The 17,799-nt window shown below is 56.5% G+C and overlaps 1 protein-coding gene across 2 annotated transcripts; it reads left to right on the top strand.

Annotated features, from left to right (window-relative positions):
- Positions 1-3,147: 3,147 nt before the first annotated feature.
- On the top strand, positions 3,148-17,279 carry CALU (calumenin). 2 transcript variants are annotated; one of them, XM_030479918.1, is made up of 7 exons: positions 3,148-3,239; positions 7,071-7,307; positions 10,612-10,805; positions 14,723-14,889; positions 15,042-15,102; positions 15,547-15,746; positions 15,916-17,279. In XM_030479918.1, exons 2-7 carry the CDS (start codon positions 7,087-7,089, stop codon positions 16,018-16,020), a joined length of 948 nt encoding a protein of 315 aa, XP_030335778.1. In that variant the 5' UTR covers positions 3,148-3,239; positions 7,071-7,086; the 3' UTR covers positions 16,021-17,279. The 2 variants fall into 2 exon arrangements, with proteins under 2 accessions (XP_030335778.1, XP_030335779.1); XM_030479919.1 differs by lacking the exon at positions 10,612-10,805 and adding an exon at positions 10,876-11,069 and having other exon boundaries at positions 3,170-3,239.
- Positions 17,280-17,799: the final 520 nt, after the last annotated feature.

Raw genomic sequence — 17,799 nt, 5'->3', positions numbered from 1 at the left:
TATCCACGTGGACCCCGGGAGGAGCCAAGGGCCTGGCTCTGGGCTCGGGCTTTGTCACACAGGCGTCATGGGAAGGAGCCACAGCTCCTCTGGGCACCCTGTGCCAGCGCCTCAGCACCCTCACAGGGAAGAGCTTCTGCCTCAGAGCTCATCTCAGTCTCCCCTCTGGCAGGTTAAAGCCATTCCCCTTGGCCTGTCCCTGCAGGCCCTTGTCCAAAGCCCCTCTCCAGGTTTCCTGGAGCCCCTTTAGGCACTGGAGCTGCTCTAAGGTCTCCCCTTCAGGAGCCTTATTCCCCAATAAACCAGGAATGAGCCACTGGAGTGTGTTTGGGAAGTCTCAGTGTGTTGGTTGCTTGTTGGGGTAAACTGAGGCGGTTTAATCCCAGCGATGGGAATGTGACCACATGGACAACCCATCCGTACACCCAAGGGATGGTTGAGGTGGTGGAACCCCCTTTGCCCACTGTGAGCCCATCAGGGGCTGTGTCCTTTGGGAATGGGGTGGTTTAGGGGGACGTGTTTGCTCCTTAGAATGAACCAGGTTTGGCTTTGGGGGGTTGGTGGATGAGGAGCTCAGTGCTCTGGAGCAACAGCACAAGAGGGACGTGGAGCTGCTGCAGCGAGGCCAGAGGAGGCCCCGGAGCTGCTGCGAGGGCTGGAGCAGCTCTGCTCTGGAGCCAGGCTGAGAGAGCTGGGCTGGGGCAGCCTGGAGCAGGCTCCTGGTTCCTCTCCAGCCCATCGCGGGTTTGCTTCCAGGGATGTTTCTCCAGGGGCTCGCAAAGGTTTTGAGCTGAAACCAGCACCTGAACCACGTCCGTGACTTGGCGCTGGGCTGGGACGAGGGATGCGCCAACAGCGTGATGGAATTCCCTCTGCTGGGTCCAGGCACCGAGGCCGCCGCATCCGAACCCTCTGCTGCCCGGGGCGAGGAGGTGGACATGGTGACAGCTGGAGAGTGAGTTAACCGGTAACGTGTCCTCCTGGTTCCATGGTTTTGGAAGAGTTCAAGGTGTGATTGATCATCGGAAAACCGGGATACTTATATAGAATGGATCATGGGATGGTTTGTGTTGGGAGGGAGCTTAAAGCTCCTCCAGCTCCAACCCCTGCCACGGGCAGGGACACCTTCCACTAGAGCAGGTTGCTCCAAGCCCCTGTGTCCAACCTGGCCTTGAACACTGCCAGGGATGGGGCAGCTTCTCCATCAACCCATCCCGGTGTCCCGGCACCCTCACGGGGATAACTCCTCCCTCATATCCCATCTAAACCAGTTTGAACCCATCATCTTCTGATCTCAGACCAGCCCCACCGCACACCATTAACCCCCAGCGTGGATCCTCCTGTGGACCAGGGATGTATCCTTACACGAGCCATCATCTCCTCGAGATCTTCCGATATCCAAAGATGCCAAAGGAGGATGAAGCGTTGAGTGCTTCAAGGAACTTCCACATCAGCCTTTTGAGCCCATGACCTAACGGCTGGGATGGGATTTATCGCGTCAGCTTGATCCTGGTGGGAATTATCTCAGCGTCCTGCTCTATCTGGTGCGAGGATCTGCCAGGGATGGTGCGGACCAGCTCCCTCCGGAGAAACCAGCTCTTCTGGGATCATTCCTCTGCCCTAATTTAGGCATTTGCTGCGGGATGAGATGAATCATGCCCTGGAAAGTGCCTATTTCTTCCCAGTGACTCCAAGAGGAGCCAGCGCTGATGCGGACACGCGCGTCTCATCGGCTGAACCGCATCCAACGGGATTAAGGCTTGACCTCATCCACGCTGATATTTGGATTGGGGAGCGGGGATGTGTCATGGAGGGAAATGGTGATGTGATGCTGCTGGGGGGGGGATGTGTTAAACTGGGACATTCCCTCCCGATGGGATCACGCAGCAGCGATGGGGCTGCGGCTCCCGGCTCCCGGCATCGGATCCCTGCGCGCTCCGGGGCTATTTTTGGGATCGATGCAGTCACCACACGCTCATTATGGGCTCCATGCCATGGGGCTGCTCTATGGGAATGACATGGAGCGGAGCCAGGGGACAGGCTGAAGGCAGACACGGAACATCATGGAATGGGTTGGGTTGGAAGCGGCAGCTTCCACTAGAGCAGGTTGCTCCAAGCCCCTGTGTCCAGCCTGGCCTTGAGCACTGCCAGGGATGGGGCAGCACAGACCCACATTGAACAGGGTTTTAGGGCAGGCGCAGAGTTAAATTGAACTGGAATTCCAGGGATTCTCCCAAGTAAAACAAAGGGAAAGTGCTGGGGTTGAGCTTGTGTTGGGTCCCATCAGGGAAAGGGCTTCAGAGAGGGATGGGGATAGGGAGGGACGTGGGAGAGCCGGGAGGATGAAGGGGATGGGAGGTTCCATGGGTCCGGGGGGACATTGTAGGAAGTGAAGCTTCTCCAGGCAGGGAATGGGATCCCAGGGAATCCCATTCGCTATGGATCCCAAGAGGAAGCCCAGAACCAATTGCTATGGGGCACGGAATGGGATGTATGCATTCTGGACATAGAAAAGACAGAAAGCATGAGGTGGCTCAACTCTACACACAGGACGGGACGAAACAGCCTCAAACTGCGCCAGGGGAGGTTTAGACTGGAGATTATGGAATAGTTTTACATGGAATGGGATGTGGTACAGGCTGTGGTGGGGTCACCATTGCTGCAGGGGGCTATAGGTGGTCTATAAGGGTCTATAGGACACGGATGTGGTGCTTATGGACGTGCTTTGGTGATGGGTTGATCAATGGGCTCAATGGCCTCCATCGCCACTCGCCCCCCCCAACATGGCGCCCGTCCCCTTCCCCCCCGCCTCCCGTTTCCCGCCACCGCCTCCCGTGCCACCCCCCCCAACTTTCCCGCGGCGCATGCGCAGTGAGGAGCGCGCCGGAGCTGTGGGCGTGGCCGCCCGCCGGCGCGCGCGTGAGGACGTGGCGCTTTCCAGCCAGTCAGCGGCCGCGTCGCCCCCCGGTGGGCGGGGCCACGGCGCGGGGTGGGAGGGGGGAAGTGCGCCGGAGTGAAGGGGCGGGGGGGAGAGCGGCGTGTGGGCGGGCGGAAGGGAGGATGGACAGCTGAGCGAACCAATGGGAGCGCCTATCGTAGCGGCGCGGGAGGCGGAGCGGCGCTCTGATTGGTCAGCGCGCCGTGTTGGGGGGTGCCGTGCGGCGTGGCGCGGCGCCTGCTTCCGGTCGGCGGGAGCGGCTGGGGCAGAGCGGGCGGCGGCGGCGGCGGCTCCGGTCACGGTGAGGGCCGGGCCGGGCCCGGGGAGGCGGGAGCGGGGCTGGGGCGGGCGGCGCTGCGCGGGCCCGGGCGCCACAACGGGCCTGGGGGCGCCGGCGGGGCTGTCGCCATGGCAACAAGGGGGCGGGGGGGGGCATCGCTGTGTGACCCCCCATTCCCAGCGTTGTTCCCGTTGGGAGCGGGGGGAGCAGCCGGTTGGTCCCGTCCCTGCCGCATCCCGGGGAGCGGGGAGGCCCGTCCGGTAACGGGGGGCTGCGGGGGGGGCCCGGCCTGCGCGGGCTCGTCCCCCCCACCCGTCCATCACCCACCCAGCGCGTTGTTTTGGGGTGAAAATGGGGGTTTTCCGCCTTCCCCGTTATGTTTTAGCGCCGGTAACCCCCGTTGTTGGAGATGACGCCCCAGCCGGTGCCGGGGGTGGCGGACCAAAGGGGCTTCCTAAGGAGCCGTGACCGGTGCCGGGCTCTGGGGACCCCCCCCACCGCCCCCCGTTGTGTCCCCGTGGCCGGTCAGTGCAATGAGGGGCTCTGCGGAGGTGACCTGGGTTTACCTGGCAGCCCGGCCCCTTTCCAAGCCAAAACAGGGGCTAATTCCCGCGTTCCAGCCGGTTAAATCCCACCTTGCAGCCCGTTAGCTGGTGGTGCAGGTTTACCTGGCAGCCAGCCCCCTCCCAGCCCAAACTAGAGGCTCATTCCCAAACTGCAGCCAGTTCTCTCCTCTGGAGGGCTTTATCCCATGATGTTAGCTAGCTTTCCAGGTGGGATGCAGTTTGTTGGGCTTCCAGGTTTGCATCCAAAGGGATTTCCACCTGTCAGTCCACTTGGAATATCACGTCAACCCCAAGCCCAGGTGTGGAATCCTGCCTTGCTCCAGCAGCCAAACCCAGCGCAGCCCCCAGTTCCTGGGGAGCCCCCGCTCCAAGGGAGCACTTCCCAGCTTCCCGCTGCTAATTGCTGCTTCCCACTTCCCTGTGGTTCGCTGCCAGGACCCTTTTATCTTGGAGCAGGGAGAAGCGTTGCCCCCATGTCCCTGGTTTGTGGTTTGCTTCCCTGTGGAATAACACGTAACCCACCTCAAAGCCTCATTTCCCCCCCCCAAAACTCGGAGCTCCAAGGGAAAATTGGGATCTTGGGACTCAATCCCATTGGTGGAGCAGCAGAGCTGTGAATTATTGATGATTAATGGGATGATTTGTGGCTTTTTCATCTCTCCGAGCGCTAAACCAGCATCTTCCAGCCGCAGAGATGAGGCTCCCGCCTCCCAGCACCCGGCACCAGGCCAGGATGTGCCTTTGAGGTCAGGTTGTCCCTTTTACCCACCCCCAGGCTGCTCCGTGTGGACATTGGAGATAACAATCAGGCTGTTCCCAGCATTCCAGGTCAGGCCGTGCTCCAGGCCGGGCTGCCCTTGGGATGAGCAGGAGGTTTCAGCACCGGGATGTGCTCGGCGTGAGGCAGAGCCTGGGCTGTGGGTAAATACAGACCCTGGGTGGCATTCCCGAGGTCATGGCCACGCTGCATTGCATCAGAGGTGGATGGGAATTGTGGGGTTTCCACGTGGATTGAGCTGGGATCACAAACGGAGTCACTTCTCATCCCCTTTCCTTTCCAATCCTCCCATTCCCAGGTTGTTCCAGCCTGGCCTTGGACACTGCCAGGGATGGGGCAGCCACAGCCTCTCTGGGCAGCCCATTCCAGTGTCCCACCACCCTCCTAATGAAGGTCTTCTCCCTACTATCCCATTTAAAGCCATTCCCTGTATCCTATCCCCACATCCCTTGTCAAAAGCCCCTCTCTGGTGTCTCCCTGATTGACTCCACGTATCCTTCCTCCTCCTCCCTTCGGCTCCCCAGCCCCATCGCTGTCCCCTCAGCATCCTCACGTTGCTGGCTGCTGTCGTGGCAGTGGGATTCCTCCTGCTTTTGGGTTTTCCTCCTGGTTTCCAGCTTTCCCAACAGGAAACCTGGCAACGCTCCGGCCTCCTCAGCGCTTGGCTTCTCTCCTTCACTGCCTCAGCCGGTGCAGATAAATACATCTGGATAAATCCCTGGGGATTCAGGGGGCTCCTCCGCCTCATCCCGAGCACATCTTAATGCGAAGGACTTAAATAAAAGGAATTCCTTTGCCCTCACACCTCGAGTAACCCCTGGAGGCAGGAAACTCCTTCTTCTGTTCCGTTAGAAGCACTTTTCCCCCCCCCCTACTTCTCCTTTCTGACCTCTATGAGTGATTTGAGCTGCAAAGACACTAAAACTTCTCATTTCCACGGGGTAAAATGGAGTTTTAGGCAGGTTTTGGAGCAGGATCACACCACTGGAATTCCGTGTGCTGAGGGTGAGGTGGTTTGGGGCAGCTCAGATGGGTTCTGTGGGCACCGGGAGGCTCCAAGACCTGTCATCCATAACCAGGCCCCAATAACATGGATCAGTTCATCCTTTTTCCCATGTAACTGGATTAATTTTATCGCTCTGAGCACATAATATGGATTAATTCATCACTTTGCCTGGATAACCTGGATTCATCCATCACTAGGTCCACATAACTGCATTCATTCGCTGTTCTTCCCAGTTAAGCTGTGGTAATTCATCATTTTGCCCAAATAACCTGGATTAACTCATCACTTTGGCTGGATAACCTGGGTTAATTCAGCATTTTCCTACATAATCTCTGTTAACTCATCGCTTTCCCTGGATAATCTGTCCTAATGTGTCCCTTTGCCTGGATAATCCCTGTTAATTCATCGCTTTGTCCCGATAACCTGGTGTAAGGAATCATTTTGCCCAGCTATCCTGTATTAATTAATCCTTTTCCCATATGATCTGTCTATAATTTTGCCTGGATTCATCATTTTGCTGGGATAATCAATATTAATGAACCATTTTGCTCACATCATCTGGATCTATTCAGCATTTTTCCCTGATAATCCATACTAATTCCTCATTCTGCCCACATAAACTGGACTAATTCATCACTTTGCCTGGATAACCTGCGTTAATCATTTTGCCCCATATGATCTCTCTTAATCCATCATTTTTCCCAGATAATCTGCACTGATTTATCACTTTGCCGGGATAATCCATATTAATGCATGATTTTGCCTGGATAATCCATCTTAATTCATCACTTTGCCCACATAACCTGCATTAACTCATCATTTTGCCTAGACTATAGGGACTAATTCCTGTTTTTTCCCATGTAATCTGGATGAATCCATCATTTTCCTGACATAATCTGGATTAATCCATCATTCTGCCGGATAACCTGGCTGAATCCATCATTTTCCTCACATAACCTGGCTGAATCCATCATTTTCCTCACATAATCTGGATTAATCCATCATTCTGCCAGATAACCTGGCTGAATCCATCGTTTTTCCCAGATAATCTGCACTGATTTATCACTTTTCCGGGATAATCCATATTAATGCATGATTTTGCCTGGATAATCCATCTTAATTCATCACTTTGCCCACATAATCTGCATTAACTCATCATTTTGCCTAGACTATAGGGACTAATTCCTGTTTTTTCCCATGTAATCTGGATGAATCCATCATTTTCCTCACATAACCCGGATTAATCCATCATTCTGCCAGATAACCTGGATGAATCCATGATTTTCCTCACATAACCTGGATTAATCCATCATTTTCCTGGCATAATCTGGATTAATCCATCATTCTGCCAGATAACCTGGCTGAGTCCATCATTTTCCTCACATATCCATGCGCAGTGAGGAGCTGGTGTGGGATAACCTGGATTAACTCCTCCCCTCTCCCCGTTGTGGTGCCAGGATCCCGCTTCGTGCGTGACCTCCCGCATCTCCCCCGTCCCGCAGGTGCCTGGGACCCACCATGAGCATCCCTCAGCTCCTGCTGTGCCTGTCTCTGTCCATGCTCTGCATCTCCTCCAAGCCCACCGAGAAGAAGGACCGTGTCCACCACGAGCCCCAGCTCAGCGACAAGGTCCACGACGACGCCCAGAGCTTCGACTACGACCACGACGCCTTCCTGGGCGCCGATGAGGCCAAGACCTTCGACCAGCTCACGCCGGAGGAGAGCAAGGAGAGGCTGGGGTAAGGCTGCGTTGAGGAGGAACCGATCCACCACGGATCACCTTGGCCAGGAACCTCACCTTGGCCTTCACCTCAGTCCTTTGCACCTTGGGTTGTCTCAAGTAGACCCCTTAAAACATCATTTTATCTCACGCGGTGGGGAGTTCTCCGCGCTGGACACGTTGGGTTTGGCCTTCAAGGTCAACTTGAGTCATCCCAACCATTCCCATTTGCCTCTAACCCCCCCCAGATCCTCCCCAAACCACACGAAACGAAGCATCTCCCGCTTTGCCGTGCTCTGAACGAGCTCGCAGGGCTCCGGTTACCGCCGGCAGGCCCGTGGGATTCCTGCGGGGTGTTATTCCCGCCTGGGAAGCAGCTGGAGAGCCACAAGTCGGTGAAAACAGAGAATCCCTTGAAAACTAAGTGCTCCTCCAGGGTTCTCCCCCCTTCCCACCTGCAGGCGGTGGGAGCGGGGGGTTATCGGAGCCCCCCGGCTCCAGCCCTGGCAGATCCCTGCATCCTCAGCACTACAACCTCCTCCTTTGTGCTCCCGGCAGCAGCTGCGCTCCCAGTTGTTCCCAACGGGCTTAGGAAAGCTTAAACCTTTGGAAAAGGCTTGGCTTTGCCGGCGGGATGTTCCTCCCCGTGCCAGGCTGCAGGGCTCGGTTTGTCACTGCCCAAACTGCCCGGTAACCCTCCAGCTTTGCCTGCTTTCCCTCTGTTTTCCCTGTTTTTTTCCCCATGGTTTGGCTTGGAAGTGACCTTAAAGCCTGGATTTGCCAGGCAGGGGGATGCTGAGCATTCCCATGTGCTTTAACATCCATATGGACCATCCAGGGCAGGCTGCCGGCTCATGATAAAGGTGAGGCAAAGCCGATGCTGCCTCCTGTAAAAGAGGCTTTGCTGGAGGCTGGAATGGGAATTTCCCCCCCTCTGGAAGCTCTAAACTAGGAAAACCCCTTTGGATCCATGGCACATCAGCCACCAAACTGCAAAATAAGGCCATCCAGGTGGTATTTTACAGGGAAAATAGCTTGGAAAGAAGCTCTTCATCCCCCTAAAAGCCGGAGCGGATGCAAAAGGGCACCGTGTAGCTCTGGGATATAGGAATACACTGGGAATCCCCCCCTCCCCGGGTTGTTTTCCTGCCCCCGAGGCTGTGTCACGGCTCCACGCTTTGTAATTCCATTGTTCTGCTGAGTTATCTCCTGGCACAAGCCGGCGGTTGGGAGCGGGGCTGCCTCAGACTTTCCACTTGGAATGTTTTGATGGGGCCGTGGCTTTCGAGCTGTGGGAAGGACCTGGTTTTCCAGGCTCCTTTCCCTGTGGCTCTTTTCCCTGTTTCTTGGAGCCGTGGGGATTTCAGAGCAGCGTTCCCGTGCTCCGGTTGTTCCTTAAAAGCTGCAGGATGAAGGGAAGGCTCTGGGAATGCTCTGAGCTTTCCAGCGAGAGCGCTGAGCACGCGGATCCTCTTCCTTCCTTCCAGCTGCCCGCCCTGCAGAGCAGCTGCTGCCCCCCCCCCCCCGTGACCAAAGTGCCAGAGTTTGGGATTATTTTACCTAAAACGTAGGGATTTGGTGGCTCCTGCCCTGGGAACCCGGCCTGGGAACGTCGGGGTTGGGCACGGAGGCTGGTTCTGGTCCAATGTATCCTTGTCCCGGTGCCCAGCAGCCCTTCGTGGTGCAGCTGGGGGCTGGTTTCCCATCATTCCCGGCCAGAATTCCCCCAAAAAGTGGGTTTATGTGGGATGTGCCCCTGCCCGAACCTCATGGTGCGGCCTCTGCTCCGTCACCTCCTGCTGCTGCCACCACGAGCTTTTTGGGGTCACAGGAACCGCAATGGGTCGGATTTAACCCTCCCTGGGGAAATTCCCCAGGGATCCCCGTCCTCGGAGCCCATGTGGGGATAATCCAGGGAAGGATGATGCCCCCCAGCCAGAAATAAGGAGTATTAAAGTGGTTCTGGCACCTAAAGCAGTGCACAGTCATCGGACTGCTTCCAGCACTGAGCGTAAAGACACTTCTATAAGCGACCCAAACGTCTTCAATGGTTTTATCCCAGTTATCCACCTTTTGGGAATGCCCTTTGGGCTTTGCTTTGGGGGATAAGGACACTTGGGAGCTCTCATCGCTGGGTTTCAGCACCCGGCCCTGGGGGGTGTCGTGCCGGCCCCGCGCTGTGTGGGCCCCACGGCTGCTCCTAGGAGTAAACCCTGAGGAGCGGCGAGGCTGAAGCAGCCCCTCTCCCCGCTCCCGGCCCGTGTGCATCTGCCGATGGATCCGCATTCCTCCCTCCCAGCTGCTGCTATAAATAACAGCGGCCCCGTGCCAGCAGCTCCGGTTTCTGCCGCGGGATAAACGGGTGGGATCGGGCCTGGATGTGTCCCACCAGTGCCCTGTGAGGGTGTGCTCAGCCCCGGAGCCTCTGCCTTGGTGTTCCTGCCCAGCTTAGAACCCCAGCCTGGTTTGGGTTGAGGGGACCTTAAAGCTCCTCCAGCTCCAACCCCTGCCCCGGGCAGGGACACCTTCCACTAGAGCAGGTTGCTCCAAGCCCCTGTGTCCAACCTGGCCTTGAACACTGCCAGGGATGGGGCAGCCACAGCTTCTCTGGGAAAAGTCTGTGCCAGCGCCTCAGCACCCTCACAGGGAAGAGCTTCTGCCTCAGAGCTCATCTCAATCTCCCCTCTGGCAGGTTAAAGCCATTCCCCTTGGCCTGTCCCTCCAGGCCCTTGTCCAAAGCCCCTCTCCAGGTTTCCTGCAGCCCCTTTAGGCACTGGAGCTGCTCTAAGGTCTCCCCTTCAGGAGCCTTCTCTTCTCCAGGCTGCCCCAGCCCAGCTCTCTCAGCCTGGCTCCAGAGCAGAGCTGCTCCAGCCCTCGCAGCAGCTCCGGGGCCTCCTCTGGCCTCGCTCCAGCAGCTCCACGTCCCTCTGGTGCTGTTGCCCCAGAGCTGGATCAGGACTGCAGGGGGGGTCTCACAGAGCGCAGCAGAGGGGCAGGATCCCCTCCCTGACCTGCTGCTCACGCTCTGGGGGTGCAGCACGTGCTGGGTTCTGTTGAGCTCCTCACCCACCAACCCCCCAAAGTTGAACCAGATTCATTCCCAAGGTGTAAAGAGAAAACACTTCCCCCTAAAACACCTCATTCCCAAAGAGCACAACCCTGGTGTGCTCCGCAGGGAGCAAAGTGGGTTCCACCACCTTAAACCATCGCTTTAATTGTAAGGACAACTCATCCACGTGGTCACTGGGAGGAACCACCTCGGCCAGTCCCAACCCCTTCGTTTCCTTTAACTTGTGCTGGATTTTTCTCTACGTTCCCCACAGAAAGATTGTAAGTAAGATAGATGAAGACAAGGACGGGTTTGTAACGGTGGAGGAGCTGAAAGCCTGGATTAAGTTTGCCCAAAAACGTTGGATCTACGAGGACGTAGAGCGGCAGTGGAAGGGGCACGACCTCAATGAGGACGGCCTCATTTCCTGGGAGGAGTATAAAAATGCCACCTACGGCTACATCTTAGGTAGGTTCCTACTCATGGGATACAACCTGTACGGAGCCGGCGCTTGAAACTTGCTGTTTTGTTTTTGTAGAGTGATTGTAGCTAAAATAGACACGGATAAGGATGGGTTTGTGACCGAGGGGGAGCTCAAAGCCTGGATTAAGAAGGCCCAGAAGAAGTACGTGTATGACAGTGTGGAACGGCAGTGGCAGGAGTTTGACATGAACCAAGATGGATTTATCTCCTGGGATGAGTACAGGAACGTGACGTATGGCACGTACCTCGGTAAGGGACGAGGTGGCCCCGGCTGGTGGTGGGCTCGAATCAATAAAGCAGAGGTCTGAGGAGCTCCAAACACCCCCCAAAACTCTCCAAATTGACCTTCTGGTGGCATGAACCGAAGGCAAAAGTAAAGACGGGGGAGAAGCCACCCCCAAAGCGAAGTTGGGCATCAGCACGTGGCTTTAACTCTGCTTTATTGATGTGCTTGACTATGGAACGGAGCTCAGCGCTCAGGTGGGAGCAAGGCCGCGGGTCAAGGCCCTTGTGGAATGCTTCTTGGTGTGGAATTATGGAATCAGAGGATGGTTTGGGTTGGGAGGGAGCTTAAAGCTCCTCCAGCTCCAACCCCCTGCCACGGACAGGGACACCTTCCACTAGAGCAGGTTGCTCCAAGCCCCTGTGTCCAACCTGGCCTTGAACACTGCCAGGGATGGGGCAGCCAGAGTTAACCCATTCTGTGTCCCACCACCCTCATAGTGAAGAGCTTGTCCTTAAGATCCCATCGAAATTCCACCTTCTTGCTGTTGAATTTCGAGCTCCTGGTGGCATTTAGCACCCACAGAAAGACACCACCCAACCCCTGCAGAAGCTGTAGGTGCCTCTTTCTGGGTGTCTCCACCTAAATCCTTGGAAGATCTTTAGCAAAGAGTCTTCTCCTCGTGCTCATCTCCCTCCTCCCCTTCTCCAGTACCTTTAGACCCCAGAGCTTGCAGGTTTTGCCACCCAAGTCAGGTCAAGAGGCCCCATGAGGGCTTAAAGCACCCTGAGGAGTGAGGTGAGGAGAAGCTCTTCGGGGGTTAAGCCATGAAGAAGCTATCCCAGCTCCTCTGCCAGTTGTTCCTGCCTCTTGGAACGCTGACATATATGGTGTGATGAGCTCCAGCTTGAAAGCATGAGATAAGGTTTTCATTGACTAAATATTGCCAAAGATGGTCAAATGCTCTGCAGGACCTATGGAGGCTCTTGCCTCATCCCTCATCCCTGCTTTTGGGCTCCTCTGGAAGGAATGAAGGGAAGGTTGAGGTTCGGCTGGAGAAATGAGCCCCCCAGAACCCCACCAGGTCTCCCTGAGCTCCTCAGGGCTGGGACAGACCTTACTGAGCTGCTCTTATCCATTAGTTGGGGGTGATTATGAAGCTCAAGAGAAGGTCTGGCCTATCTCCTCATCCAAATGCGGGCTTGAAGCAGGAGGAGAGAGGTCCTAGGATGGCTTCGTTGTGCTTTTTGGGGTCCATGCAGTGGGATTTAGGAGCTGGGGGTGTAGAATCCTCCATAACCCCCACCTTGATGGGTTAAACCCCCCTTAGTGAGGAGAAGAACCTCACTGAGAAGAACCTCAATGAGGAAACCAGCTCTTAAGCTTCAATAGCAAGAGAGGGGAGTCCCTCAGCCCCGCCACGGGCAGCGTGGCCTAAAGGTCCCAGGAGCACGAGCCAGGGCCTGGTGTCTGCAGCCACGTGCCCTTGGCACATGCTGGTTAAGCTGCTCCCACGTATTTTATCCCTATGGAACGCCGGGAGCATCCCGATCACCCCATTGTCCTGCCCGACGCCCCGGTTCCGCGCTGGAATCGCTTTTCCACCTCTCCTTTGTGCTGCAGCGGCTCAGCGGGAGCCTCTCCCCTCCCGTCTCCCCTCTCCACGCCCGGAGCAGCGTTGGAAATGCCTCTGGAAATACCTCGGCAGAGTTGAGCGGCGGCCAAGAGGCCTCGGAGCACGGAGCGAGCTCCGGCCCCGCCGCTCTGCTGAGGAGCAGTGTCAGCCCCCTGCAATGCTTTGGGGTGCATTTGGGATGCTCTTAGTCACCCGCTGTCGGGATAAAGCAGCCCGCAGCGCGTCGGTGCCGGGTTTCAATCCGTTCCCGAGCATCCAAACGCTCCTTTGGATGGATAAACCGTGATGAGGAAGTGATAAAGAGCCCCCCAAGCTTCAGCTGGGAGTGAAACTCCCTTAAAACTTCCTGAAAACAGGAGTTGGAATAGTAATAACACGCAGTTTTCCCTCCTTCAGCCCCCCCCCCCCGGACTCGCTGCTGGCTGCTAAACCCCAAATATCCCTGTTTCTCCTATAAAACTGGAGCTTGTGGAATCGCTCCAGAGCCATTCCCTGGCTCCCAACCCTGCACCTGCCCTGGAAAACGTTCCCTTTGTGCCACTGAGGTCAAAGGGATGAAAATTCCAAGTATTTGGGGGCAGCTTTAACCCCAAATCCAGTTAGAGCAGCAGCTCCCGGTTCAAACTCGATCCAATCCTATGGTTTTCTTTTGCTTTTGGGGTGAAACCTCGGGAATAGAACGGGAAACTTGAGGTTTAATTGTGCTTTAGAGCAGCTTAATCCCTCCCTTTTGTCCTGGATGCAAACAGAGCAGGGACTGAGCCTTATCTTAGTCCAGGCCTTGGCTCCTGCTTAACTTCACCTTCGGCTCCGGCCTCTTCCATCCCTGTTTTCCCTATAGGCTTCCCAAACAAAGGCGCTGCCGGTATCCCGCTGTCGCTGTGGCTATATCGGGTGTCCATATGTGCCCAGATATTCCCGCTGTGGCTGATGGATCCCGGGCTTTGGAGCAATATCCCCTTACACATTCTGCTCCAGAAATAGCCCGGGCTGAGCCGCCGGGCCCGCCACGGCCAAAATAACCCCCCCTGCTCCCTGTCTCCTGAGGGCATCTGGGAATGCCGCTGCCGGCGGCTCCGCCTCCTCTTCCTCCTGCCGGAGCTGCTGCAGCAGGGACGTGGTGGCTGCTGTGGGCAGCGGTTGGGGGTCAGGGTTGGGTTGGGGATGTTGGGGGTGAATTGAGTGGAGGATGTTGAGGGTAAGGTTGGGGTTGGGTTGAGGAGGTTGAGTTGAGGTTGAGTTGAGGATGTTGGGGTTGGAGTTGAGTGGAAGATGTTGAGGTTGGGGTTGAGGTTAGGTTGAGGAGGTTGAGTTGGAGATGTTGGGGTTGAGTTGAGGATGTTGGGGTTGGAGTTGGGTTGAAGAGGTTGAGTTGAGAATGTTTGGGTTGGGGTTGAATTGAGGTTGAGTTGATGTTGGGGTTGGGGTTTGGGGGGGTTGAATTGAGCTTGGGTGGAGGAGACTGAGTTGGGAATGTTGAGTTTGGGGTTGAGTTGAGGAGGTTGAGGGGGCTGAATTGAGGTTGTGGTTGGGTTGAGGTTGAGTTGAGGATGTTGAGGTTGGAGTTGAGCTGAGGAGTTTGAGTTGATGTTGGGGTTGAGTTGAGGATGTTGAGGTTGGGGTTGGGGTTGAGGTTGAGCTGAAGTTGAGTTGAGGATGTTGGGGTTGGGGTTGAGCTGAGGTTGAGTTGAGGATGTTGAGGTTGGGGTTGAGGTTGAGCTGAAGTTGAGTTGAGGATGTTGGGTTTGAGGTTGAGCTGAGGTTGAGGATGTTGAGTTTGGGGTTGAGGTTGAGCTGAAGTTGAGTTGAGGATGTTGGGGTTGGGGTTGAGCTGAGGTTGAGTTGAGGATGTTGAGGTTGTGGTTGGGTTGAGGTTGAGGATATTAAGGTTGGGGTTGAGGAGGTTGAGTTTGTGTCGAGGTCGGGTTGAAGAGGTTGAGGTTGCGTTGAGGAGGTTCCTGTTGATGCCGCTGTGTTGGTTTCTGATGCCCGTGAGCCCCCTCCCCGTGCCCAAGCTGACCCCGGCGCCCTCCTTCCCCCCAGACGACCCGGACCCCGACGACGGGTTCAACTACAAGCAGATGATGGTGCGGGATGAGCGGCGCTTCAAGATGGCCGACAGGGACGGGGACCTGACGGCCACCAAGGAGGAGTTCACGGCCTTCCTGCACCCCGAGGAGTACGACTACATGAAGGACATCGTCGTGCAGGTGGGTGGCCTCGGCCGGGGGGTGCTGGAGACGGTTGGAAGGTTGGGTGCTCCCCGGAACCTGGGGTTCGGGGGGGGTTTGGACATCCCGGGGCTGGATGAGTGCTGGGAAAGGGATGGAATTCCATGGAACCCCCCATCATCTCCTTGCAGGAAACCATGGAGGACATAGACAAGAATGGAGATGGCTTCATTGACCTGGAGGAGTACATAGGTGAGGTGCCATCACCGCGTCCCCTCCTTGCTCCATCCAGCCTGGAATTTGCTGCTGGAATGTGCTATCCCATCCCTTCCCCCCTTGGAATTTTATCTCTCATGACCTCCTGACTTTAGACCTTGCTCCGACCTCATGGTGGGATTCCGGGTGCTGAGGGCTCGGGGTGGGAAAAGCAGCTCCCGGATCCTGGAGGGGTGGGAATGTCTGCCCAAAACTTGGGATTTATCCATGGTAGGGGGTTGCCAACTCCAAAATACATGAGGAGAAACGCTGCTTTCCTCTCCACATGGATTCGGAGGGGGATTCAGGGATATAAATGACTCCTTGAAGGTGGAAAGGGGCGTCTTGTCAACGTGTCCATCAGCGGAGCGGTCCCACTGGTGGTTGTTCCCTTGGGAAGCGGTGTTGGAATGGTGTCTGAGCCAACGCTATGTTTTCCAGGGGACATGTACAGCCACGACGGCGACGCCGACGAACCCGAGTGGGTGAAAACGGAGCGGGAGCAGTTTGTGGAATTCCGGGATAAGAACCGCGACGGCAAAATGGACAAAGAGGAAACCAAAGACTGGATCCTCCCTTCGGATTACGACCACGCCGAGGCGGAAGCGCGGCACCTCGTCTACGAATCCGACCAGAACAAGGTGGGAACGGCACCACGGCGCGAGGAGAACGCGTGTGTGTCCCACCAGGGTTGTGCTCAGCATCCACGGAGGGGTTGAGTTGGGTTTGGGACACCAAAAGAAGGGAAAACCACAGGAAAACGGGACGTGATGGAGGGTCCGTGATGGGAATATCCCTCTTTCCTTGCAGGATGGCAAGTTGACCAAGGAGGAGATCGTGGAGAAGTACGACCTGTTCGTGGGGAGCCAGGCCACGGACTTCGGGGAGGCCTTGGTGAGACACGACGAGTTCTGAGCCCGGAGCCATTCCCACGTAATTTATTGCTTCCAATTCCTGGGATTTGATGGTCGGAAACATTCGGGGGCTCCTGAGCCCGGCGGGGTCAGGCGCTGAGGTGCAACGTCGCCGACGAAACCCTCTCTTCCCGTCCTCTTTCCATCTCCTCCTCCCTTCCCAAAGGGACGGGGAGATGCCGTTGGGAAAAGCCAACGCTTCTTAACGACGCTTTTGGGCTTCAGTTGGGGGGTGTTTTTTGGGGTGGTTTTTTTTTAGATTGACTCATTCTCTGACGGTTTGAGCCACTTCTCCTTATTTTTATACTCCTGAGGGTTCCACGTGACGTGAAGGAACTTCTCCTCCTCCTCCTCCTCCTCCTCCCAAGAGGAGGCTTCCCCTTCGCCCCCCTCGCTCTTGGCCTTTCCTCCTTGGGGTGGACTCCAACAACCTCAACCCATCGAGATCCCAAATTGACTTAACTAAGCCCAAAACCCCCATAATCCTGATGGAAACCCAGCGCTGAACCAGACCTGGAGTTGAGCCGGGCTCGGGTTGGACCCGTCTTGGCCAACCCAATGGCTCTTGTCCTGCTGGAAGAGCTGGAACCACCAAACCTCCTCTCCATTGGCCTCAATGGGCCACCAGTCTGTCCTCCAGTCATTGATGGGCCTGTTAATGAAGCACCATCAACCCCAACGTGGTGGAGGCTTCTTGTTGCCCATCCAAGGGTTTTCCTGCTTCTTCCACCCCGGAATGTCGCTCCAAGTGCCTTTAATCCACCCCAACCCCCCCCATTCCGAGGAGGAACGGCCCGGCCAGGGCGGGATGATGATGATTAATGATGTTAATATTAATATTATCCATAATTCATTTGTTTTTAAACCACGTGGATCTGGGAATGTCACGATTCCATCCCGGCACCAACATGGATCCGTCTCCGGTTGAGAGGTTGGTGCCGGTCACTGGTTGAGGGGGTGCATGGAAAACCCACCCGGATTCCACCCTAAATCCCGCTCCAAGCACAGGGATAGTTGCTCTTCCCGGTTGGGTTTGGATAGAGCTCAGTGGTGGATCCGATGATCCCGCTCTGGGATTCGGCTCCAAGTCCCTCTTCCCGAAAGGATTTGAAGCCGGGAGCAGCATTAACGACTCCGAACACTAATTTCCTTCCGGAATTCCCTTCCCCTCCTCCCAGCGTGTCTGTTCCCTGGGTTTTTGTTGGGATGGGTTCAGTTGTGTCCAAGTGGGGCTCAATAAATCCCGGTTCCATCCCCCCCCCCGGCTCCTGACGGAATTCCTCCGGCTGTATCCCAGACCCAGGCCTGGGGGGGGCTCCGGTGGGATCCCGGCCTCGGGAAGTGGTTACACGGCTCCGGAATCGCTTCCCACCCCCGCTGTGAGTTGGGATATGGGGATCCCGAGTCCATGGGGGGACGTGTGGGGCTGGGGGGGTCCTGCCTGCTGGTCCCCAGCGCCATGGGTGGGAGCCAGCCCTGCTCCAGCCCCATGGATGTGGGGCTCAGAACCGCTCCAACCCCATGGATGAGGCCCCAGCACCATCCCAACCCCATGGATGAGGCCCCAGCGCCATCCCAACCCATGGATGGGGGGCTCAGAACCGCTCCAACCCCATGGATGAGGCCCCAGCACCATCCCAACCCCATGGATGAGGCCCCAGCGCCATCCCAACCCATGGATGGGGGGCTCAGAACCGCTCCAACCCCATGGATGAGGCCCCAGCACCATCCCAACCCCATGGATGAGGCCCCAGCGCCATCCCAACCCATGGATGGAGGG

This window comes from Strigops habroptila, chromosome 3 (assembly GCF_004027225.2).
Source record: "Strigops habroptila isolate Jane chromosome 3, bStrHab1.2.pri, whole genome shotgun sequence".
Taxonomy (NCBI): Eukaryota; Metazoa; Chordata; class Aves; order Psittaciformes; family Psittacidae; genus Strigops; species Strigops habroptila.
The sequence above is the reverse complement of the archived record's forward strand: the minus strand, read 5'-3'. Positions and strand labels throughout refer to the sequence as shown.

Excerpts from the sequence above, each read along its gene's own strand:
- CALU (XM_030479918.1), top strand. The coding sequence starts at position 7,087 with ATGAGCATCCCTCAGCTCCTGCTGTGCCTGTCTCTGTCCATGCTCTGC. Across the intron at positions 7,308-10,611 it reads GAGAGCAAGGAGAGGCTGGG|AAAGATTGTAAGTAAGATAG; the intron begins GTAAGGCTGCGT and ends CGTTCCCCACAG. Across the intron at positions 15,747-15,915 it reads ACGAATCCGACCAGAACAAG|GATGGCAAGTTGACCAAGGA; the intron begins GTGGGAACGGCA and ends CTTTCCTTGCAG.